Source organism: Aplidium turbinatum, chromosome 14, assembly GCF_918807975.1.
Source record: "Aplidium turbinatum chromosome 14, kaAplTurb1.1, whole genome shotgun sequence".
Lineage (NCBI taxonomy): Eukaryota > Metazoa > Chordata > Ascidiacea > Aplousobranchia > Polyclinidae > Aplidium > Aplidium turbinatum.
This window is the reverse complement of record NC_137485.1, coordinates 10,657,933-10,684,895: the sequence shown is the minus strand read 5'-3', so window position 1 is coordinate 10,684,895 and position 26,963 is coordinate 10,657,933. Positions and strand designations below refer to the sequence as shown.

At 38.9% G+C, this 26,963-nt stretch overlaps 1 protein-coding gene across 1 annotated transcript; it reads left to right on the top strand.

Annotated features, from left to right (window-relative positions):
- LOC145782892 (C2 domain-containing protein 3-like) lies at positions 1-26,963 on the top strand. Its single transcript, XM_082594655.1, has 30 exons — positions 1-43; positions 755-950; positions 1,651-1,807; positions 2,139-2,314; positions 2,439-2,531; positions 3,061-3,209; positions 3,366-3,446; positions 8,409-8,486; positions 8,636-8,751; positions 9,086-9,189; positions 9,963-10,173; positions 10,695-10,775; positions 11,119-11,411; positions 11,595-11,707; positions 11,812-11,936; positions 12,075-12,212; positions 12,436-12,593; positions 12,868-13,034; positions 16,377-16,522; positions 16,932-17,107; positions 17,519-17,642; positions 18,606-18,782; positions 19,037-19,151; positions 19,570-19,796; positions 20,173-20,329; positions 20,596-20,795; positions 21,115-21,275; positions 21,569-21,669; positions 22,070-25,203; positions 25,661-26,963. Exons 1-30 carry the CDS (start codon positions 1-3, stop codon positions 25,835-25,837), a joined length of 7,374 nt encoding a protein of 2,457 aa, XP_082450781.1. The 3' UTR covers positions 25,838-26,963.

Here is a 26,963-nt window from a genome sequence, read left to right as displayed (position 1 = left end):
ATGGAAAAACCACGAGGTCGCCAGAGAAAAGTTAAAAAGAATAGTAAGTTTGTTCACAGTTTGATTGATTCATCAAATCGCTATTATTCACCATATATCAGACACATGTTGTTAAGTTTTGTTGTGCCAAAAACTTTGAGTTGATTGCAATGGTGTTGCTTTCTTGCAAGTTTGCACCTTGTTCATTGCATACTGTATGTCTTTATTGAGTTGTTATTGCAAGTCTTTCAAATTAAAGTAGTGTGCCATTAGTGATTATTCATTGCTATCCTTACTTAAAAAAATGTCCGTGGTTAGTATTGCTTTACAGATAACTTGTTAAGCCTTTTAAGGCCTATAAATGCTATATCAGTAAAGTTACTTGCGATTATAAGCAGAAAACTGTTTACCACAATTATTTATATTATATAGGTTAGGTCGGACTTCGTGATTAGCCTATACAGATTTCATGCTTTTTAAATGCAGGATAAATTCATTTTCAGTCAAGGTTTACTTTGAGAACATGCAATTCACAGCTGATCAAAACACAACTTTATATGATGTTTATGCTGTAGGGTAGGTAGTATAGACTCGTTTTTCTTGGTGTTTTTTCTCTTGTTTATGACTTCCTTGTTGGTATTCTATTGCGTTCTTTTCTTTATTTAATATTGCTACGTAAGTTATCATGAAGGTGAAAAAGCACTACTGTGCTTGCAACACCATTATTATTACTTTCATTTCAAGTTACTGATTTCAGGAAAATAAATATTTTTAGTTGTTTACGATGATGTTATTACTTCTACTGACCTTCCACCACTGGTTGAGGGGGAACTACGCTGCTTCATATTTGTTACCATTGGAGAGCTATCATGGGGCCCTTCTGCACATGCGAAAGGCAAAGTCCCCCCTGCCTCACCTGCTCACATCAGGCTACGCTGGTGGGGGGAAGCAACTAATGGAACTAATTTCAGGTTATATGTCATATTGTCATAAGAAACAATTTATATATTTGTATATATTTGGCGCTGTTCTTATCACTGCATATTTCTGTTTAATGACGCACTAATGGAGAGTAGTATTTTTTCCTTTGTGGTGGAGTTAATACAGATCACAGACCCCACAATCACTATATTACCAAATGTAGTAGAGTTTTCCACATCACTTAAGAAGCCAGAATCTCATATAGTTTTGTTTTGAGAAGATTTTTATACTCAACAAACATTTACATATATTATAATAATGTTATTATATTATATTATTCTATTTGAATAAGACCTTCTGATGATCCGTTAGGTGAAACAATTTGTAAAGGCTTCAGATAGTAATAACTATATTTGATTTAATTTGCTCTGCTTTGCATTTTTGCTTAGCATTGAGCACTTTTTGTAGTATTAATAGTTTTCATTGTTTTATTATAATAATGTTGTGCATTTACCTGGTGGTGTAATCATTTTTATGTAGCCTTGGTTTTTTCTGTGACAAACTTTTATTTTTTAATTGTAGATGTAGAGCTTGTGATTATTGCCTATTTTGTAATAGATCTTGGAAAGTTAGCTTCACTTTCAATCCATCTAAAAGTTAATTTAAAGAATCAAAAACTTTCAAGTTAAGGACATTCACTGATACGGTACTGTAAATGTAATTACAAGGTCTATATAAATTGTATTTTAGACCGTTAATGCACAAAAATGGCCGTCTGATAAAATCACGTGCTCAATTTGGGATTCGATCGGGACCAAAGCAAATTGCTGCATATTTCAACGACATGGGCTCAGCAACATTTGATGTTTTGTCAAGTCCCAACAGTTTACCTATAGGTCGTGTGCAGGTAAGTTTTGATTGTTTTCGACCTGTAGTGTTGTGTGAATTTATTTGTCACAACAAGATTTAGGAAACGTATTGTTTTTTTTTTTTGCGTTTAATTTTGTTCAAATTGAGACAAACTTGCTAACAAGTCTAGAGAATGTGTTTCTCAATTTGTTTGGTAAAATTTGTTGTGTCTTTACAATAGATAGCACTTTCCATTTGAGGTTGAATTGTATAGTTCGTATTGAAAGATGGGAGTTTGTCTATTTTTTTAATGCTTCCTTCAGTTAAGTACTCAATATAGAGCACTTCAATAGCACATTGTATTTTGTATTGTTTTTACTTCTACCAAGGTCCCTGGGGTTTCGTCACTAACTTCCAACAATCCTATTCGTGGCTCTTTTCCAATAATATCTGCATCTTCAAGAAAACTTGGGGAACTTCAACTGTCGATTTCTTTCAAACCATTGCGAGCTGCTTATGATGATACCAGTGATGCTGCCGCCACAGATGGATCGTACTCAAGCAGGTGTGAACACCAACGGAAATACTTCGCAGCAAAGCTGAGTTTTGGCAAACTAAAAGTATTATTATTATCATGCAAAAAACGGTTGATTTACAGTCTGGAAAGTTATACAATCTTATTCTTCCAGATCACGCCCAACAAGTGCAGGCGGCAGTAGAAGAAATAGCAGATCTCGACGGTCCAGCGTTGGATCAGCAAAGTCAAGAAGCAGCAGCAGCGGGTATGACGATGTTCACAGCGGTTTTGATATTTCGGCACACTAAAAAGGACAAAATATGAGTTTTTTGAATATGATACAAAGGACAGTTTCTGTTGTTTTCATATGTAAAAGTTCTGGACAAAAATATGAAAACTTAAAAAGTTTGACACCAATTGCAAGAACGGTTGTTTCTTTGGTGTGAAGTTTCCAAAATACCTCATCAACAGTAGAACAAGCCATATTAATTACAAATTTATGAAAACGATTTATATCTATTTGTATTTGATGGCTTTGGGGAAAAAGTCTTTGCCTTAAATCTTCTCTACTTTTGATAGTTTTTAAAAGCTCGAGATTACAGTACAGTGTACACTGTACAATGTAGAAGTAGTAGTGGCACACCACCAATGTTTTTGATGGAATGTTGAATATACAATCATATATATATACATCATTTAAGGCAACCACATAATTCTATTTACCTTATGTCTATTGTGTAACTTGATTTTCCTGTTTGTGATTCTTGTCGTTATTTGTCATTGTCATGCTTTAGAGGCCACACTAAGATCAGAGGCAGGAGCCGAAGCAAAAGTGGTCCCGTGAAACGCTCGGATTCGCAGACACGCGCCGGGCTCAGACGCCGCAGTCGGAGCGGTTCCAACGACTCAAAAGCTTCAGCTGCTTCACTCGGTTCAAAAACTGGTGAGAAATTTACATATGATTGCGCGTACTGAGTTTTTGGTAGAGAATGAAACGATGTGAAATTTGAGACCAATCAGGTTTTGTTCGGTAACAGTCGTATTTATGAGGCTTTCGTCCTATAAAAATGATTTCAAACCTAAGTTCTTTGCTGCACAGATATACCAACGCCACGTGGAATCGACGCTCTTTTAGAACAAAACGGTCACGATCTGTACGACTTAACCAGGAAAAAGAAAGGTACGTTTAAGTGGATTAAGGCTGTTGGTCACTCCACTCACTGTTCCTTCTATCTCTTACACATAAAGAGACTTTGGAAAGATTGATGACGTAGTTCACTGGGATATCAAACGTTAAGCAGTCAATTAAATGTCGAATAGTTCTACTTTTGAGGTTGTAGATTGCTTCAAAAAATCCTTGAAGGATTAAACAAATGGTTCAACACTTTCAACAAATAAACTAATCAAATTCTGAACGGCAAACTTCTTCGTCGACTTCATAATAGATATGCGCTGCTACTGTAGCCTACTTGCAACAGCAACTTCACAATTTTTGCAATAACTTCCAGTTTTACAAACTATTCAATATCAGCTAGAACTCTACAATCCTCTTCAATATACTTTTCATTACAACTTCTAATCTCCACAACACGGCCTACAATCATTAATTCTAAAAATCATACTCACATCACGCGGTTATTTACAGCAGGTGTGCTTTGACCAGAAACTACGGTAGTGGTGCATCACAAGAACTCATCATTACGATCAACGTTTGTTAAACGTAATTACGTTTGTGACGTTATAATCATAACAGCATGCAATGCGTCAGAATGTTCCTCGTCAAAAACGTTTTCAGAATCGCACAAACGCAAAATTTTCTTGAACCAAGTTTTGCAATAAAAGGATGCGTTATTAAAGGTTACTTTAGGACAGTAACCGACAATAACACCTCACAAGTATTGCACAGTTCAAATAGCACACTTTTTCAAGAACATGCTGTAATGTAGCCTGCCGTCTGGGCTATATACCTATTGATTGTGACAGTCACTTGTTAACGTATTTCGGTAGATGCGGAATGGCCCGTTTCGGCTAGTCCGATTGGGCTGATCCGATTCGGCTAGTCCGATTTGGCTGATCCGATTCGGCTAGTTCCCTATTGGGCTAGTCTTTAGCGGTTAGTTCCCTATTCGGCATTTTTTTGAAAATCCAACGATAATCCTTCTGTAATCCAACAAAATCCAACATCGTTTCTTTTGCATTCCGACAAATTTAGCGAAAAATGTTTGAATTATTAAATTTCTTTTATAGTTGAAATTATCGAAGCTTTAGATGAGTGGGGTTTTGACCTAACCATTGAGATCTTAAAACTAAAAAGCAAATTAAATTTATTTTTGAACTATTAATGTTTGCTCAGATGAAATTGACATGCATCATGCGTCGCCGTCTGCATGCAAACTTAGAATATATTAGAATCCTCAACTATTACAAAATTCTAAATCCAACGACGCCTTCTGTTTATTTACAGTAGAGAATTTTGTATTTTGATCTCGAAGCTTTAGATGAGTGGGGTTTAGACCTAACCACTGAGATCATAAATCATATTTATGACACCGGCATAGGCGCCGACTTTTAATTTTGCACGGGGTGGCGGATAGCACAATATGGCAACCTAAAAACTTTCAAACTGCATGTTTTTGTTTTTTTACTAAGCGTGTTTCGTAGATGCAATTGTCTTTTCACACCTGATTTGTAGCTCGATTATTTACAAAACAACTTTACAACAAACCACAGGAAGTATGTCGTGAATTTTATTGTTACGTTGTCGCTCCGACATTTAACATTTGGCAAAAGTATTTTTGCGAACGGCAGCTCTGTCAATCCAACTGTTAATCAACTGGTCAAGTTGTAACCGTTAAGCTTCAGCTTGATAAACATTTAAAATTAGGATGTGGTTCTATCGCTGTTGCGTCATGGTAGATCACAAGTAGGTTTTTATGCGCCTGAGTGCACTACTAAACGATCGCTCCGCCTCGCAGGTGGTGGAAGGCAACGATAAGTATATTTTCACAATGCAGACCACGTTTGGAAGCATTAATGATCTTGTTTCATTGCTTGCAAATAGATCAAACAGTTGCGACAGTTGAACGCTTTTTCGGTGGCATCTTTAAGCTGAATAAAACTGGAATGTCGGGGAAAACTTTTACTGGACGACTTTTTGTAATTTTTTCTATGATGTAACAAGCAACTCCTAACTTATGTCAGACCAACAAATTCCCTCCTCAAACTTTTACAGGACAACTTTTCGTAATTTTTTCTATGATGTAACAAGCAACTCCTATGTAAGACCAATAAATTCCCGCCTCACAATTTGTCACGCATTGACACGCAATATTACATTATTACTGCATGAAGTAGATAACAAAGCAGAAATTAAAGCAAGAAGTAGATGACAGTACACTCCAATTGAAATCGGAAAATAATTCAAAATGCAAAATCTTGACTAATTGAAAAAGGTTGCTTTCATTATTGGAAATTGGCAGGGGGTGTAGCTTTCCTCGAATAGAATCATGTAAACGTGTAAATTTGCAGAACGTTAAAACTGCTACTTTACTAGGTGCACTTTTTAAATAAAAACTCAAAAAGTTTCGAAAATTGCATTTTTTTTAAATGAAATTTGAAAATAGATATTCATTTAGGGGGTGGAGCTATAAATCATCGAGATAATTTTATTTCCAAGTATTTTATAGCTGGCATAATTTATAGCGATATTATGAGCAGTTTAAAATTTTTCAAAAAAGATTTTTGAGGGAGGCAATGGAAAGATCGTATTTTATTGATTAATAAATCCCATTGTAAACCTAACAAATGTAACAATGACTTATGACAAGTAACAAATAAAACGATCGCAACAACAACAAGGAAAAAACTCGTAGCCACGTGTTGCGTAATCTTCACGTAGCTTGCTTGATGTTACGCGAGTATCATGCTTGTGACAAAAACAATCATTTTCTTCGCAATACTGTATTGGTTCACCTCTTGCTTTACGTTGACTTGAAGCGAAAACCAATGATCAAAAAAAGATTTAAACGTCCGTTCAAATTACATTTATTTGCAGTAAGTAATGTAACCTAAACGGGGTGGCTGCCATCATGCCATAGAGGTTATGGGGTGGTGTGGCTGGCCACCCCGTAAGTCGGCGCCAGTGGATGCATTAGACATTTGCATTTTTGTAATGATTTTCAAGCGAAACAGAAGTGTTTTGTTAGTTGTTCGAGTGTGTTATTGTTCAAAATACATGTAAAAACTTACATACGAGTTATTAATTAGAGATTAGCATAAATTTGATGCTTTAAAACAAAGTCATATATTATCATATATTTCAAAAAATAAAGTCATATTTTTCAATTTTTTAGGTAAAAAAAATGGCCCTAGTAATAAGTATTAGCACAACGTCACTATCAAAGCAGTTGTAATTATTAGGGTAGGCCAGTCCGTGGTGCATTCCCAGGTCCAACGTCAATGCAGGTGAACAATGGTTGCGATTATTACAATTCAAGTACTTGACATTTCTTGGCACATTTTCTCAAATGATCAAAATATAGTCATCATAACACACATTATTACCTGATTTGTTGCCACACAAGTGTGGATGCGAGCCTTGCATTTCTCATCACGTCGGGAACAACGCCAGTATTTCTTAAGCCCGTCTGGACTATATTGAGCTAGTTGAAACATGTAGCCATCATGTAGAAAAACCTCACCTTTGCGCTGCGTACTAATCGATTCCTCTGCCATGATCAAGTAACATCAACTGAGAGTCTAACGAAGGAACTAACCAAAGGAATTTCAGGTCATGTAACGCCGAAACCCAGGTTTACTCTAAACTGCCACTTAGGTTTTAACTTCATCTTTTATGGCAAACGCTATTTGGCAACTGTCTTTTTTTCGTTGACACGTTTTGGCTGAGACTTCGTCTCATTAACCCCTATTGGTAATCATGAAAACTGTTATTTTCATGTAAAACACATATTTTGAACGAACCCAGACATCAAAACTCGTCATTTTTACATTGATTCAACGTCTGCAGACGTTGAATGAATGTAAAAATGACGGATTTTGCCGTCTGGGAAAGCACTCAAAGGTAAACACTGGATAAAATGCAAGAATGCAAAAGATACCATATTGTCGAATTAAAATACAAAATCCTCTAAATAAACAGAAGAACCGGACATACATTTCTCTGTTATCATTTTTAATGTAAAAATTCCTTTTGTGGTCCCTTTGTCTGAAACAAATAAAAACTGTGCTGTTGAAATTTCCGATTGTAGTTTTGGTCTCAATCTCATCAACATGATTCGGAGTGAGCTGTTTGTTACGTAATTCACAAGGCTAATTGTTCTGTGGAGTGACCATTCTGTTGCTCCGGTTTTTTTTGGTAAAGTTATGAATATGGAACGTACCATATCACTGGGGATGTAACCGGTGTCATAAATATGATTTATGATCTCAGTGGTTAGGTCTTGACTCCACTCATCTAAAGCTTCGAGATCAACTATTGTGGAATAAAATACAAAATTCTCTACTGCAAATAAACAGAAGGCGTCGTTGGATTTAGAATTTTGTAATAGTTGAGGATTCTAATATATTCTAAGTTTGCATGCAGACGGCGATGCATGATACACGTCAATTTTATCTGAGCAAACATTGATAGTTCAAAAATAAATTTAATTCGTTTTTTAGTTTTAAGATCTCAATGGTTAGGTCTAAACCCCACTCATCTAAAGCTTCGATGATTTCAACTATAAAAGAAGCGATATTACAACATTCTTTAAATAAACAGAAGACGTCGTTGTCCATTTTATGTGAGCAAACAGTTAAATTTAATAGTTCAAACATTTTTCGCTAAATTTCATTTCAATTTGTTTTTCTTTGTCGGAATGCAAAAGAAACGATGTTGGATTACAGAAGGATTATCGTTGGATTTTCAAAAAAATTGCCGAATAGGGAACTAACCGCTAAAGACTGTAGCCCAATAGGGAACTAGCCGAATCGGATCAGCCAAATCGGACTAGCCGAATCGGGCTGTAGCCGAAAAGGGTAATAGCCGAATCGGACTAGCCGAATCGGATCAGCCCAATCGGACTAGCCGAATAGTAGCAGACCCCGGTAGATGAGTAACGTTTTTAACTTGTTTTATTTTTAGGCAAGACTGTCCACATACCAACCACTGTTTCTGGACCGACGAATACAAGTGAAAACATCCACTTTGACGCTATAGGCGGTTGGTATTAGCAGTATCATTATATCATTGCTTTGTGTGATAAACAATCATGTTCCAATAATGCACTAGTCCACGCCGTCCATTGCTTTTCTTCGATTTTCACAAAATCTGTAGTTTGTCTAAATGAGTCTTTTGTATTTGTCATGCAGAACTACTGAAAAGAGGAAAGAAATTACGAGATGAAATTTCTCAATCTTCCGTTCCTGCTCCATTTGCATCCAGTCCACCTCACTCACCACTACGACATCCTCCTTCTCTTCAACAAGTCAGACTTTGTTCAGGCATTGATTTTTACAAGCACACCAAACAGTTATAATGGCGACAATCTTGACACGTCTATTTGATCTGACCTTCTCGGGTCCACTTATTTTTAAGAGTTTGCATCCCACCGATATAAGAACTGTCGTGTGCACGCACCGGTGGTAGTTTGTCGTTCATGTTTTAAATTTTGATTTTCTTCCAAACAAATACGAGTTTTTTTATGGTGTTGAAATGCATCTGCTCGGTTTTTTATCATCTCATTTTTACATTTTATTTCATTGCTTTATTCCAAACCCAACCATATGTACCGTAAAAAAAGAAGATTTTTTTTGTTCCAGAATCCAAGTCTCTCAGCACCTCCTCGCTCTTCCTCCTCTGATCCCACCATGGATCCACATCATCGCTCTCCTCCTCATACCCGTCCTCAAGTCCAACAGCATAAGTATGTTATCTGCGAGAGGGATAGTAGCTGCACATCTGCGATTGTTTTTTGTGTAGACTTTGACAGTAGCATATTAATGTGCTTTCGCGCGTTGTTACTTGAAACTTCTCTTGCAATGCCTCGCTACTTTATATGTTGGTTTACTAAACCGAGATAGGCTAAAATTGAAAAGAAACTGCTTTTTTGCATGATTTGGTAACCAATTGTTGTTATACAATTTTGGTAAGTCGACAATATTTGCATCGACAATATTTGCATCGACAATAATTGCATCGACAATATTTGCATTTGACAATATTTGCATTGTTAATTTGCATTTCGTTTTTCAATTCAGTGTTTAGATCAGTCATTCATTTTCATTGTAGATATGATAAGCAGTTATTTTTTGTTACTTGATAAGGGCTAACGTGTGTATGGCCGAAAACGTTTGTAGCTTATAGTTTATGTTCAATTTTAATCCATTATGTTAAATGCCGTGTGGTTGCTTGGTTGTATATGTCAATTGTTGTTATATCATCATCGAACAATCAAATCGGTGTTTTTAAACCAAGTACATTAATCTCGTCTGCCGAACCATAAAACTATATCAAGACCTAGTTTAAATCTTAAAATCACCTAGCTAGGCTATCACTCACAACAGTATTTCAATAAAATTTGACGTAGAACCGGTTTTTATTCATTAGGACTCATCAGTGCAACAGATCCAAATAGATTTTGACGTAATATTTACTTCCTAAACCACGCATCACGTTATCAATAATTGTCATTTTTAGGGCCGACACTGAGTTGCGAATTGTCGACTTGATACTGAAAGCGAAGGGTATGACGACTGATACTTTGGCCACACCTGACATGTCAGGCGTGAGTTCGCCTTTGCACAGCATCGTCTCGGAGATCGACGACCCTCTGCATGACGAGTCAATTCTGCAACATTTATTTTACAACCAAACGGTGAGGCGCTCAAACACTGCTAGGATCAACGAAGTGTACAAACTAGAGTTATAAATTGCTTAAATTAGACATTCTGATCGTATTTGGAATGGTTTATTCTCTTCTGGCTTTATATCCACTTCAAGTGGAGTCACCGGTGCAGCTTGCAGTCTTCCACATCACTTTATTAGCAGCATCTTCTTGCACTTCTACTGTTTCCATATCTTAAGTCACAGTCATTTGGGTTTTGGCATAGGTTTTACGACCGAATGCCCTTCCTGCTGTCGACTCTCCCCATATTCCCGGTTTGGGGCCGGCAACCAGCTGGTCAGTGGAGGTTCACGTCCCAGATTGGTAGGCTGGATTTGAAGGCTATTTTTTTCAAAACTCTTTAGTCTCCAACTTGAAAGAATACGAAACCGCCAGTATTGAACTTCAAAAAAGTTTTTTTATTTCAAAGATAAATCAGCTAACTGTGGCATCAAACTGGTTTCTTCCTCTAATCCAGCAAGGCTTAATCAATTAGAATTATATTAACTCCAACTGCTGGATAATTAACAAACGCTTTCCAACAGAGCGAGGCAAGTGATGTGACCGCCCATCGAGCAACACCCGATACTGCGCCGTCACCACGACAAGCAACAAAAGCCGCTCAGGTTAGGCAACCGACATAGGCCTAATGTTTGAATGTTGTTTTAAAGCGACATGTACTACTGCAGTACGTACAATGTATATGACATGGAACAGTCACTGCAGACAACTGAGCGACCCTGATGTTTCGGGATGAATACCAGGTTTCTTTGAAGAAAAATAAAGAGAGAGACTACTGTGCCTAATATTTGGCCCACCACAAAGAGATATTAATCGCTTAATGTTTTAATATCGTTGTAAAGTTGTTCGTATTTGCACTTATTATTTGTATCAGACAAAACTGTCCCTATCCAAAACAACGAAATAATACCGTTCGTCTTTAATGTGCTTTTTTTCATTGGTTTTCAGGCTGAATATGCGTCAAGGAGTTCACCTCGGAATCAGAAGCTTTCCAGCGAGACTACTAAAGTTCTCCCCAATCGCCCGAGCGACAAGTCAGGCTTGGAAAGGACAAAAGATAAAATTCGCAAGTTATCGGAAGTCAATCTTGCTCGTGTGACCATCCACGGTCTCCAGCTGAACACATCCGGGATACTTGAAGAGATCTTTCGAACCAAGAAGCATGATACCTCAAGAAACATGGATCCAGACAGAGACAACAAAACGAAACCACCCGTCCCAAAGTCTCTTGCTTCTAAAAGGTAAACTGACAACGCGTCATTTGACATTTTACAAAATCTTTGTTTGACTTTTTTTTATCGTTTCAAGAGTGGGCTGAACTTTGCTTTATGGGAAAAAATCAGTCTGTTTAAACAGAGTTAATTTATAAGTTTTTTATTCATTTTGCGACCAGTAGTAATTGTCTTTATTGATAATCACCGCAGAACTTTCTTCGTGGAATACAAGTTTCCCACCACAGTTGCTAACTACCGGTCCATAGCAGCAACTACGTCAACTCATGAGATGACAAGATTGGCATCACGCAAAGTTTCCAAAGGTTTGTGCATATTTACTTCATTTTTCGGGCTGGGGTCTGCAGACGTTGCATCAATGTAAAATCTGGTTGATTTCCGGTCTCAAGTTTGGTTTCTACTTTCGAAGGCGGTTTTGTCCGGTTTGATCAGCATTCCGTCTTCAACATTCGGTTCAATCCGGCTACAGTGACAAAATGGTGCTCAGAAAACTTGGAGTTCACTATCTACCAGCGGAAAACGAAAGACAAAAAAGTAATTTCTTTATTTCTTTTTATTTGTTTGCTGTCTGTAAATTTTTGGTGATTCAACATGGTATTTAACACTATTTTATCAAGTATTTACCACTTTTTTGTCAGAACGATGCATTTGTGGACTTGGATTGTTTTTCAGGCATCAGTCTTAGGAACGGCCAGTGTGCCGTTAAGTGACGTCATAGACAGTCAAAGCTTTTCTTTCTCGGATTGCATCCACGTCACGCAGAAGCATGAAAGCAGCCCGTTTTCTTCAAGACATATCGGAGCTCTGAAGGTACAGTTTGTGTCACCGTTCAAGCTTTGATATTAAAATTAAACGTTGTTGTTTGCTGTCAAGAGTTTTGATTTCACTATCATTACGCACTGTAAGTCTTAAAACGAGGCATTGCTTGTTAGAGTTTTAGTTTATCGCCTTCTTAAATGCTTTAAAAAAATATGTGTTTTATTTTGTGTGACTTCTTGCGCCCATCATGCGGATTAATAATTCTTGTTTCCAGCTATCTATCGATTTGGTCGAGGACAGCAAAGACTTGACGGTTGAAATGTCTCCGACCAAAACCCCAACTAAGGTTAAAGTGCCGGATAGCTACACAGTGACGGAACTGGTCAAATCAAGTTCTTTGGAGCGAGCACAAAAGCCCGACACCACCAACAAGTAAGTATACAAATAAATCTTTTCCATCGTGATCTATATTAAACATAGCCATTGGTTCTCTGTATCGTCCTGTACGGAGCGCATAGTTTCGCTGCATAGGCGAAATCGGGTCCACTGTTAACAATGGCTAGAAAACTTTTAGTATAATTCAGCCCGGTATCGAACTCTTGTCGAGTGCTCACTGATCACATCTTATCTAAGAAATCTCCACAAGACCTCAATCGTATTGACAATATCGTCATCCGTTGGTCACTCATCTTATTTCTATGCTTAGCTCCGATGAGGAAGAAACTGATCCGAAGCGCGTTCAAGAAAGTCCTCGGGTGTGCATCGCCACCGATGAGATCAGTCGCGGGTCATCTGACAATGACGTGTGTCCCAGGATTGCGTCGACGGTGTTGTATCTCTACGTCATGCTTAACAAAGCGAAAGACATCCCTGGTGAGCTGGCGTTGGCTGTGTGTTTGATGAATCAGTGCCCAGACAGCAACTCGGTCGTTTTTTATAACGTTATCAATGTAAAAAACGGCTGATTTGCTATCTGGGATTCCGGGTGTTTGTAATTATTCACTGACTTTAATTTTCTCTCCATTTTGTTCAAAGAAGACTGATCTTCATCCAGAACCCATCAGGATTACCAGTTGTCTGGGACGTCTCCTCCATTTCTCACTATTTTTGACATGTCCAACGGCAGCTAGATAGAATGTTTTGTAAATCTAATATTCAGATTAAAGAAATTGTTCATTTTTTTTGTATAGACACGCTTTCATGGAAAGTGCTGTCATTCTTTCGGTAATCATCTATTCCTTTACAGAAAGACGAATGTATTTTTTTTTCCTTTACAATTTCAAGGGTCCCACTCGGCATAAAATCATAAAAAATCATAAAATTTTGCTTGATTTGGAAAAAATCATGAAATAGCATAAAATTTAGACACAATCATAAAAAATCATAAAATTTAGTTGTGATGGAAAACTGAGCATGTAAAAATCAAAAATTTTGTATTAGTGTTAATGTGTAATAGGGGAAGGCGGGGCAAGTTGAGCAAGTTTTTTTTTTTAAATCTAATTTTTTTTTATTTCACTAACTTTTTCGAAGACTCAAATATTGCATTTCAAAAACCAAGTTTTAAAACAAAAACTGGTTTTATTTATTATTTTGCACTGTATTCAAGTTTTAGTAACGATTGCACAACTTGCCCCGGATTATTTTTTCGGGGCAAGTTGTGCAGCACCATGGGGCAAACTGTGTAGCACTATGGGGTAAGTTGAGCAACACTAGGGGCAAGTTGAGCAACATGTTACGGCCAGCAAAAGTACAGACAATTTAACAAATCAGCTATTTTTATATTCATTCACTATCTCCAGACTTTTAAAACTACCGTATGTAAAAATGGCTAATAGGCTACAACATTTGTAAATTAACAAAGGCGGTTTACAGGAACAGTTGCACAACTTGCCCCGTCGGCGTCACCAATTGCACAACTTGCCCCATTCACACATTTTTTAAAGAACAAAAAATTTCAAGAAAACTAACAAATGTACGACAAAATTTTACCTGCGAAAATACAACTACATCATATGTCTACTGACCCCTACTGCTAAAGTTTGACTAGTTCTACTGTGCATCCAAAAAATCAAAATTTCATTTGCATCCGAATTTAGATCCTAAGACCTAAACACCTTATATCTTTGATCAAGCCTAACCTGCCCAAAAAACTGATAACTGCGATTCACATGCTTCAAAGGCATTGTAGGTAAAATATAGTAATGGCGTTAAAGATTCATTACGCTCTTTATTTCCTTTCAAACAGGGACTTGCACAACTTGCCCCTTTGCACAACTTGCCCCGCCTTCCCCTAGTTGTGAGGTTTTCAGCCATGATGACAGCATAATTATTTGTGTACCGATTGTGACGCCGTCTGTGGAATGCGCTGATTTAGGATAACATGTGGTTGCTTAATCAAGTCCAGCGTTGCCTGTGGAGCTGTGAATTAGAAAAGGAGCGTACCTAGATACTTTCATTGCATGTTTTAAACGTCATGAGACATAGACAAGTAGACACTGACAAGATTTCAAGACATTGCAGTTATTGTGGGAGAATGGTGAAGGGATAACTTGACTGCAATGTTTTGGGAAAAACGCGGGGCTAGGCAAGGAAACTATAGAATAGAGCCCATTTGCAAGCAGTGTGTTACTGTACCTACTACATTTTAACGCGAATTTAGAAATTTGAAATATTTTTAACACTAACTCTATCCTCTAGCCCAGTGCTTTCCAACCGGTGGGTCGCGAAGCTATTTCAGGTGGGCCGCGAAGCATTTCAGTTTGGTCTTGAACAGTACTGCGCCTTCGCCATTGCTACTCTTATCTTCACTTCATTTGTTGACTTTCCATTTTCATGAATTGTGCACCCTGTTTTCTATTGGATCGGAAAATTATTGCATTATCATTAGGCTACGTAACAATTATGCAACAAACATGTAACAATTACATGTGTTGTGTCGCATTAAATATTTCAGTACGTACTCCAGTAGTAAAGATGCCATAATAAAGACGTCGTATCTCATTGTGGGTCGCACAATAAAACTTGCATTAAAAGTGGGTCGCGAACTGAAAAAGATTGGGAAGCACTGCAGTCTAGCCCAAACCCTAATCTACCCCTAACCAAAACTCTAATCTTCCCTTAACCTAAACTTATTGTACCCAATCATAACTGTTCACCTAATCCTAACTTTTGCCCGTCAAGAAAAACAAGCGGCGTTACGGCCTTTGATATGGTCATGTAACAATAGCCACTTTTTAAATTTTATAATTAGCTACAAGATGGTTTTACATCTTCCAAGAATGAACAATTTTGAACTGTATGCGATCAAGACACAGGGTTAATATAGATACGTAAATTGCAATTACAGGATTAATTTGTGCCACCACCCATCCAAACCTTTCTTTTATGATACAGTACAATAAATTTTCTTTACATGGTGAATTACTCAAGGCAGTTGATGTCAGCACAGTATTTTTTATATTGCAAAATTAATAAAAATATCGGGATTCACTATTCAGTTGTTTTTCAATACCGGTATCTGAATTTTAAACAATATTATACTGTATGATCAAAGTTCGGGCTGATATTGGTAGACTTAAATTGTCTTCTATAATTATGATCAAAGTCAGATATTATGTGACCCTGCCAATGTGCTAATACATGGAATACTGTACCCGTATCGTTTGTTGGCACAACAGTTGATCAATCGCTTTGTGTTGTAACTTTGTTTTAAATGCAAGGATGTTGTTGACAGCGTCATCCATATTTGACCATATTGAAACAATGTAAAGTATAACAAGCTTAGAGTATATTATGTTTCCTACTTCTACTCAAAAGCTGTAGCCTATGTTTGCTTTGACGTGATGACTTGCATTGATTGTTTTTCCGTAATCGCTTCTTATGCTTAAAATGTAAAAAAAAAACTTAAAAAAATTAAATTTAACAAAACAGTTAGCTCTGATGTAAAATCATAAAAAAAGCATAAAATTTTGATGAAAAATCATAAAAAAAGCATAAAATAGCCAAAACAAATCATAAAAAATCATAAAATTTTTGACTTTTTTGGCATAAAATCATAAAAAAAATAGGAAAATCTTGAGTGGGACCCCTGCAATTTACATCAACCAGCTAAGAGCCGGCGATGTTACGGCTTCAAGACCAATCCTAGCTGCACTTTTTTAGATTTTGCTAAATTTCATCCAAAAACCTTAAAAAATAAAAAAAATGTTCTTGCAGCGACAAGGATGCAGTCCGGATCCGGATGCTGCCGAAAATCGTGTCCTCCGAACGTCTACTTGGTCTCTAGGACCTTTGCCTCCGACGAAGCGTCCAAGACCAGCGTGGCTTGGAGTAGCAACAATCCTCAGTTTAATTTCACCCAGGTAGCTTGTTTGTTCTCTTCACGATCTTTGCTTAATCAATTTGTTCCAAGAGTTCAGTAGTAGATGGCGTCACGAGTTTACATGGCGTCATCTCGATGAGCTCGTGTGACGTAATGATATGTGGCGTCATAACGATAATTGAACCAAACTACTAAAGAATTGATGAAAAATAAGTTCAACCGAGAGACATAATATTTTGCTTTGTACGTTACCCTAAATTCGAAGTTGAAAGTTGTTGCGTCAGACAAACAATTTTGTGAAGTTGGTTCGTATACATAAAGTTGCCTATGCTATCATTGAATTAAAATGGAGGCGTATTCGCGTTTGACTTGCTGACTACACCTTTATGCTTGACAGTGTTTCAATGTGAGGTTTGAATCTTTCATGTTGTCTCTAATCACTGCTGTAGGTGCTGCCTGTGAAAATAGACAACCAACTTTTTCTTCGTATGCGAGATAACTACATTGTGGTAGAAGTCTGGACCAAAGTTCCATCTGGCAACACTTTCACCGACAAGCTCATGGGACTGGTCAAGATTTCCTTGCAACTTTTTTATCAGTCGTTGAAAGATCCCGAAATAGCAAGGTAATAAGTCATGTATGTTGTATAACTTTAGTGGTGATACAGCAGAGTCAAAACATGATATGTTTTACTTTTTATTTATTTTTTATCTAAACAGCATTAATTTCTTTGTCCGCTATGTTAACATTGATATTTCTATTGTTATAAGTTTGAGTTTAATCACTCAAAAAAAACTCACTCACTCAAAGAAACGCTTAAAGCTTTCGCAAGGAGTTGATGAAGGATGCAAGGGGCAGGGTGAAAGAGGAAAGGAGGAAGATGCAAGGGACAGGGTGAAATGGAGAAAAGGGATTAAGACAATTGCTGCGCGGAAACAATCGGCCACCCCCACTAGTGGGGAACAAACCGACGATGGATTATGATGATGATGATTACGATCACGTGAAATTTCTGATGACATTTTTATATCTGCAGAGCCGTGTTGAAGTCAGACTTCCCGCTGGTATCTGTGGACGGTTTCCAGCCAATCGTCGATGTGTTTTCCGGCCATGAACGGGGCAAACTTCATCTTCTCCTTGCACTTGGCACACAGGCGCAGGTTAGTAGCGAACAAGCACAATGGCAGTGAGAACAGTGCACAATGCACATGTCCAAGAACAATTTCCCACGTGCTTTATACAAGGCATTCCATGCGGGCAATTCAACATTGACACGTTTTTTGTTTTTTTTTATACTGTCCAAGAGACTGATGTAGCCCAGAAAATACTGTTGAATCTTGATTGATGGATGGTTAGCGATCAGTGAATCAATCCGCTGTTTTAAAACCAAAAACAGCTGCTCTCTTCCAGACTACGTATCCTCAATTGAACTGTGACCCGACAGTTCATCGAAAACGATTTTTGCTTTATGATTCATGGAAACTATGCTTACATTGAAGAGGGGCATACTGTTGTGGGAAAGGGAATGGTTTTAAGTAGTTTCCTCGTAGAATTTTCACAAAACTAGCTTTGGGAGAGCAGCAGTTTTGGAATACCACGCACAGATGATCAATGACAAATTAATGGGATTGGATTCATTAGATTGTTTTCAGATTAATCAATACTGGAACTCTCTTTCTCTCTCTCTCTCTCTCTCTCCTTTTTCAATACTTAGGTTAATGCTGGAGTTAATTAGACTATTTCCTAATGAGACCATGGCATAGAATTTCACTGAAAACGTTTGAGTTCGATATGTATGTTAGTTTCTTTGTTTATTGTATTCTTTTGAATAATATCATTCATCATCATCATTAAGTTCCTTCCTCTCGTCGAGGGTTGGAGGCAATGAGACGCCAAGTTTCTCTGTTGTAAGATTTTTCTACTGCAGTTTTGTAGTTCAGTCCTGACCAGTCTTCATATCATTCAATTCCATAAATTGTTGGCAATCTTCCATCCTGGTTATGTCGATACACACTACAAAGCCAATGCACAGTCGAAAAAAAGTATAAACCAACCTCTCAAAAGCATCCACATCTAAAAAAGAGATAAAGAACCGATTGCGAGCGTTTTACTTTTCTTATCAGGTTGCTGCGTTGAGGAAAGCCAAGAATGCCGACGAGCCACACTCGAGGTACGATGGCCATCATTTGGACGAGTCCACCATGACGGAAGACGATCAGACGGACCAGAAAGGCCCGATGCAGCACACCTTCGAACTAACCATTCATGGCTTGTGTGGTTTCAAGCCTCACAACACACAGGTCTGGCTGACTTTGAACGCAGTTTTTCGCCACTATTTTTCAACCTTTTGATCCATCTCCCAGCCAGCAAATCATCTCTTTTTTACATTGATTCAACGTCTGCAGAATCAATGTAAAAAAGAGATGATTTGCTGACTGGGTATCTTACGCAGCCTAAAGCTCAAGTTTATAGCAAATACTTGGTCAATTGGGATTATCGGATTTCGTGAAGGAATTATTCAAATTCATAAAGCTGAACTTAATTCCACATTCAGGTTTGGGGAGAGACCGACTGCTTCGTCCAGTACAGCTTTCCCACCCAAACACCTATGCGGTGTGACAACGATGAGCAAGGACAAGTTAACTGTTGTGCCGACGAGGAACCAATGAGTAAGCTGTTTTCTCGCTCGCTTACGTCATTCTGTGACTCGACAGTTTATTGGAAATGAAGTTTTTTTTAAAAAAAATTAGAAACGAATGTTTCACCGAACAGGAATCGATTGTTATTGGGAAGGAGAGTACTGCTACGTAGGTTTCTTTTTAGAGTTTAGACGAAAAGACATTTAGAACAATCTGCTTGTTTATCGATAACGGGATAATATGTCGTATTGTCATAGTATCAAGTAAAAACATAATAACACTTTCTGTTTTTTTGCATTTGTCAATATATTGTCAGGTTGGACTATTTGCTGTTTTAAAATGAATTCTCAAAGGCATAATGAAGACATAATTCTTAAAGGCATACCGCAATAGTTAGTGCTGTGTTTGAAAGTCGCAAATGATTTTACAAGAAATGTTTTCGTTTCAGCTTTAGCAACGATGCACTCGTGCAGAACCGACACCACTCTGTGTGTCCCCAACCCACAGTTTGGCTTCACCAAGAAACACAAATTTCACCCGCCTCCGTCGGTCCCAGTCCAACGGGTCATTCTGTCCACGTGCTCAAATATAGGGAAGTACCCTGGCGGTGGAATCCCTTTCGAAATATGGTCAAGGTTCTATTACCCAAACGTCAGGGATCAGCTGCTTGCAAAAGTAAGTTATTTAATTGTGATGCGCGCTACATTTCTGTTCATGTGCAGTTTCTCACATATTTGCTGGCTGTGTTGAACCCATGCTCCCGTTTTTACATTCGAGAAAAAAATTCTGTGCATTACTGGTAGGTTTATTCGTTTTAAAGAAATATGATCAAAATTTTATCTGGAACAGTTCCAAACTGCAAAATCCGTCGTTTTTACATTGATTCAACGTCTGTAGACGTAACACTTAGAATTCAAAAATAACCGATTTTGCTGTCCTAGGGTGTTGAACATGATGCTGTTCGTTCCACGACATATTTATGGATTTTAACGTTTTGGCAGAAAACTGTTTCGGAAGTTTTGTTTTGACTTGGGCTGTTACTGCTTTTCAGGGTTGCCTGCCTGCGGCTAAACTATGCGCTCTAGTGTCCATGAAGAAAGGAAAGTCATCCGAACAAAAATACCAAGTCCCCTTGGAATTTGTCGACCCTGAGCCTGGTGTCGTATCAGCGGGGGATTTGCGCTTGTCTGTAAAGTATTACACTTCAGGTGAACCATGTTGTTACCCGGTCATCAAAAGCCGCTTTTTTACGTTGTTTAAACATCGTTAGAAATTGAAGGGATGTCGGAAAGGCAACTTTTGCACCCCAGTATTTGTGTATAGTAATAGTCCAGTTTTAATCCAGTGATATCATTATTAATATCTACCGATGTTGAAACGACGTAAAATAGACAACCTTTGTTAAGTGGTTACGTCGTCACAGCATCAACACAACTTATTTGAAATCCAAAAATGCAACGTCTTTTCAATGCAGGTGCAACGTTAGAGTCGACACAACCACCTTTGCCGTTTTGCAAGAATGTGAAATTAGAAGTCGCTGTGTTAAGAGCGTGCGGTCTGAAGGCTGCCGCTAAGCTGGCGTCTTCTCTCGTACCCGACAACGACCTGGAATATTGCGCTGAAGTTGGCGTCAACAGTTACGTGGCAGTCAAGACATCGTTTCTTCCAAATGGCGTAAGGATGGACGGAGCTGTACGCTTGAGAGATTAAATATAAACACGAGCAGAAAGGCTTGCTGATTCTTGATATGTTGCTTTATGTTTTCGCAATTGGAATTTTAACTTTCTTTGTAAGTTTTTACAACTAGCTTATGCGGGCATTTTTCGCAATATACTTTGCAGTGTATTCTATATATCGTGACGACAAAATCCAAGCACTCTACCAGAATTACTTTAACATATGTTGAACTTTGTGATTTAATCTACGTATTTTCGAACCTACAATCCGTTTCATCGCCAGCGTTTTCGTTACATCTTCATTATTTCCTTTCCAGACGCAGAGACGAACGCGTTGCATCGCGCGCTCCTTCACGCCGGATTACAACCACCACTTTGAACTAACCTGCCCCGTCGTGTCTTATCACAAAGGCGTCACTCCTATCTCGCTCGCTGAGCTTTTTGCCAGCGGCATGATTGAATTGGAAGTCTGGCACAAGTACTGCAAGCTTTTTTTTGTATTGTCTACGCGGCATGAGAGTTTTGAACCGCACGAGCATCTGTTGTAAGGATGGCTGGCTTTAGGAATTAGACGTTTTATCTACGAGGTAAAAGTATCATCAACAATGCGTCTTCAGGTTGTGACATCACACGTTTTATGCTAAAGATACTAATACCATGCCGTTCTACTATTGGCAATACTTTCAATTTAGACCATACACGGTTACACGTAGTTTATGAAGACAAAAAAAAATAGGAAGATTGTTTAATTTTTGTCATTGTGATGTGCAGGCCGATACCTGATGATGAAACTATAAGAACAAAAACCGCGAAAGACATATTACTTGGGAAGGTGACTGTTCGTACATGTGACCTCTTGTCTCGCACAACTGGTAAGTCGCCTTTCGAACCAAGAGGCAAGGTGGATTTTATTATTTATATTGAAAATTCTAGAAATCATGCATCGTTTTAGGATATTGTAACCTAGATTTTAGTACATTCAATTTATATCAGTGTACTGTTATACAACCTTTAATCGGTTCAAGTTTAGTTGTAATATTATCTTGGTCATACCTCTTACCAAAATCCATTTGTGGCCCAATTTCACTCCGTTGGACTGGTTTGCCCCAGGGGGTTTGCCCGCTTTATCGCACCAGCTTAGCTTTATCCTAACGTGTGGCCCGTATGAGCTTGGCTGTGTTTGTTACTAGACTGTTTTGTTTTACTATTTCATTACTTGAAGGAAACCAATTTTTTCATATTTTTTAATTATTGGTATGTTTTACGTCACAGGCTGCAACGGATGGTATCCAATCACGACGCTGGAATCACTGGCCAAGTCATCGTCAGCTACTGTTGGTGCTGTTGAGCTCGCCATATCCTTTTCTTGTCGCAACGATTTGGAATTGATCTTGAGAGCGGCCAAAGCAGTTGCTTGGAAGCCTCATTTTAAAGCCGACCTCAATCACCTACTCTCCCCTGATTCATCAGGGGTTCTTAAGCCAGTGGACGAAGCTGATGTGTCTGATGATTACGTAACAGCTTGCGTGACTGTGACCAATGCCTGGCTGCCAAGGAAATTTGTTTCTCTGCCCGGCACGGACGAAATCAATAAGCACGCCCACGTTTATTTGCATTATAAGTTCTACGACAAAGATTCGGTCACTTCAAGCATGTGCCCCATTCTTGGTGCTAGCGGTCGAAAGACGTTTAAAGACCATGCCGTTTTGCCGGTTAAGCTGGCGCACAGAAAGTCGTTCTTATGCCGGCCCACCCAGCCATTCGTCTGGCATCTCCGCGAGGAGTTCCTTGAAATTCAAGTTTGGTTTTCCCACTCTCGAAGCAGCCGAACAAGCAAAAGACCGTTTGACTCTGACAAGCTGCTCGGGACGGCGCAAATCGATATGGCCTCAGTGTTAGTTGGCGGTCTTCATAAGCAACAGCACATCAGTGGTCTGTACCCTTTGTTTAAAGCAGGTACTGATGATATGTGTGGTGCTTCCGTGCGGGTTTACTTAAGCGTAAACCCAGGAGACCATACAACCCCTTACGAGTTGGACAGCTTAGACGATACAACCGCCACTTTGTCTTCAAGCACGGACAATGTTTTGGAAGACAAGTTAGAAATCACCGTCACAGACAAGGAAACTCAACAGCCAACGAGTGACTGCAGTTTCTCTGCGATGGTGTCTGTTGAAAGAGCCATGCATTTAACAACAATGCCTGCTGCCGCGACATCGTCGACCAGCAGCGATCACTCACGCAGACGAACTTGCTACGTCACTTTCCCGATCACTGAAATAGATGGCAGGTCGGTTGAAACAACGTCAACCGTCGTCTGTTCGCCGTGTCCCGTGTGGGACAGCGCGACGGAGGTCAGGTTGGATAGGAAGTATCTCAGTAAAGAAAATGGAAGTCTCTTGTTCCGAGTGTGGCAGAGAGACGAAACAGAACTCTCCGGTGATGCGACCACCGCACAGAGGCCAGGTGACCAGATGATTGGCTTTGCCACTGTGGATATTTCAGTGTTAAACTCTGGCTTCAGGGCAGTCAACGGTTGGTACAACATACTCGATATTCATGGCAACTGCCAGGGCCAGATCAAAGTGGCCGTCACACCAACAGAGATCGTGATTGGAACTGAAGAATACGTCTCGGACAAACCAAGTCGTCAACATGCGGCTTCACCCAGTTCACCAAGCAAAGGTATTCTCCACTCCGTTCCTTTGCTTTGCCCGATTCAAACTCCATCAGGAAGTTTATACTATCCCGGCGTGTCAAGCTCCCAGCAGACGGTTGGATCGACTTGCATGTCAAGTGTAAACCGCGCTGCATCTTCCCGCGACCAAACGGTTACTCAACACAACGATCGGTCGGTTTTGTTTCACCCAACGCACGTTCACATAGACGCTGTGCCGTCAATACCATCTCGAGCCATGTTCAAACACGATGAAAAGGAATGCTTGCTTGGCACCTTGCAGCGCCAGATGAAAGAACTTGACAGAATCAAAGAAAACTTTCAACAAAAGAAATTCACAGCAAAGAGGCAAATAGAGACAAACGACTTCACACAAGAACAACAACCTTCAGTTGAAATCCGCATATCATCAACTACCTCATCCCAGCATTCCAACGAAAAAATATCTTCCCAGCTGCCTCCAACAGAAATACCGTCCATTATAGCGACTACAACTACTCCAGCACCTTATCCAAGTTCACTGTCAATTGACTCTTCATCTTCTTCACCATCTCATCCGATCTATACCACATCACACATGTCTGTCAATGTAGTAACCTCTGACTCCGAGTCTTGTTCTACACACCCCCGGGAATTGCAAACAGATAAATTGCTTGCCAAGTTAAGCTTCAGCACTCCCCAATCAAAGAACTCGACCGTTCATATGTCCCTTTTCAAAACGGAAAGAAATCTATCCGCCGACTTTGATGGTGGCGCTTTGAGCGACAATGAATTGTCCGACGTTGAATTTGTAAGCCCGAAGAACTTGAACGATCAGAGTATTGTCTTCTCGGAAGTTAACGCTAAAGCTCCAGATGGTGGATGCTACAAGATCAGTGAAAGTCAATCCTCCTCTTCCACCGTTGAAGAAAGCCGGATGGCAGCATCCCTGGATAACATCTCTCCAAGCTCCTCCAAGGCGGACGCATCGGATTTGAACAACACCAGTCTGTGGCTCTCCGCTTCAACGTCCAAAATGGGTAACGTCAGCACAGAAGCCTTCAGCGACGAGAACGAAACTCATCCAAATCAACCGCTGTTGCCCTCACATGACAATCCTGTTTCGTCAGACTTGTCACAAGTAATCACCAATGTCGTCGAGTCTCCAATGGTTGATAATGTACATGCGACTTCCGTTGAATCCAGTGGTCCATCTTCCATCGAGGGATCCAACCGCTTGACCACTTCTTCAACGAGCACTCGGACAGAATCTTCTTCGGACTCTGAAGATCACGAAAAAGATCATAAAAGAAAAACGCTTCGAAACAGACAAGAAAGCGACTTGTTGGAGACGGAACAGCGGAGGGTACAAGGTCTTCACAGCCCTCGACTCCACCACAGCGAGTCACCTTTCTGTGAAAGTCATCAGCCTGGGTCGGATGACTTCCAAAGAGTCAAGTCTAATCCTCATCATCTATCCTCAAGTCCAGTCCAAGTCGACCCTCATCACCCATCTACGTTGGCAACGTTCCATTCACATCCGATGCGAGTTTGTGAAGAAGTTACAGTCGAAAGAAGCAGCACTTCGTCTGTAAGTTCGGTCTCATCGACAAGAACTCTTGTCGAGCAAACGTCTTCTTGTGTCCCTTGCCCATGTGATGAATTATTGCAAATCCCTACCTTCTTCCCTTGCCACCAAGATCTTATTGAGTCCATGAAGACCTTACAGGCGGTCACAAACGAACAAAAGGTATTATGTGCGCAATCATATCAAAACACAATAAATTGTTCTATGAACAATATACCTGTATGTATCAGTTAAATAAATGGTTGAGCAACTTTAATACCGAATTGAGGTTAAAGCTTTCGGCTCTGAGAAGGAGTGTCGTGAATAATCTTGCTCAAATAGAAATTCTGTTTTTAAACTTTTTTATATAAAATAAAGTTATCAAAATAGTGCATACAAACATATACCATTCTTCGTCAGTGCTTCGTACTGCGACTGAATATATTAAAGCAGAAGTTTTTCGTATAAAATCCTGCTCAGGAAAGTTTTTTACAGTTAGTATGATTCATAGCCAGTTTTTAGATATTATGTGACGCCATTTTCTTCACTCTCCCCTCCGAGGGCGTCGTATGATATTTAAACTTGCTCTTTAAAACGACTCCCGCTCTAACTTTCGTCTTCCTATGTTGTATCCTTGCAGCACAAACTGCTTCAAAAGCACTCCGGCATTGATAAAGAGAACTCCCCGACCACATCAACTTTCCTCCAACACCCAAGAAGAAGAGCCGGAAAGTCTCCTCCACACTCCGCAGAGCAGACGAAGCGTTTAGCGCGAATATTCAAAACAAAATACAACTCGGCAGACCCAGAAACCTGACGCAACAGATTCATCTTGTACACGTTTTAACACCATGACTAGTCGGTCCTGTTTTATTTTATTTTATTTTGCAAGCTTGAAAATGTATTGTTCTGCTGTGTTAATTGTAGTTCTTATGATGAAGATGTGCCATTATTTATGCAACATATCGTAAAAGTTAGTACTGCAAGTAAGTTTTTTGTAATGCTGTTTGAGTAATAGCATAAAAGTTTTATTGTCTTAGCAGTGTGTGTTGACTTTTATATAAATATTACAGTAGTTCTACGTTACTAAACTACTTTATGATCGTTTCCTTTTGTGAATTTTACATTGTAGAGCGTTGAGTGTAAGATAATACTATGTAAGTTACTATAAGTACCCGTAGCTTGATTAGCTGTTTTTTTTTTCACATAAACGCTCGTATGGTGCCAATCCTGTCTTTTATTTGACAAACCCTGAATGTGTACGCACATTTGCACGCAGCAATTCTCAGTCGTGTCAAGACAATATTCTCAGCTTTTCCTGAAACAAAATCAACTAAGAACATTTTGACGCTAATTTCATTGTTACTTTTTAACCCAGGCTTGGTTGGTTTGAGATTGACTTTGATATCGAAATGGAATTGAATTACAGTTTTGTTTGTGAGGAAGATTTTAAATATTCTGCATAGCTCACGGCTATGTTGACAGCATAGCAGGCCTACACCTTTTATTACCGTCCAGAAAGAGTTTATAGTCTTTACATGAGAAACAAAACTGACTCTGCTGGCGTAGAATGTATTTTTACATGGTACAAAAAGACTTTAAAGAGTAGAAGCAATATGAAGACATTCTGACGTCATGCTCCATGTACCAATAATATGATCCAGTATCGGTGATTTTTGATACAAAAGGGTTGCCATGCTTTCTATGAGTGGTTTCCTCAAGCTGTTTCTTTGAAATGCTATATCTACCTTATTACAACCAACGTTTTACCCTCGTTATTGTTCTTTGTTGTTTCTGGATAGGCAGCTCTAAATATTTGTATGTTCCGCTATTGCTGTGAGTTGGCGTAACTTTGGTTATTTTATAATCTGATTTATTTTTATGTCTTTGCTTTTGAGCCTTTATACAACGTAGTGTCTTTATAAAGAATATTAAAGAGTCTC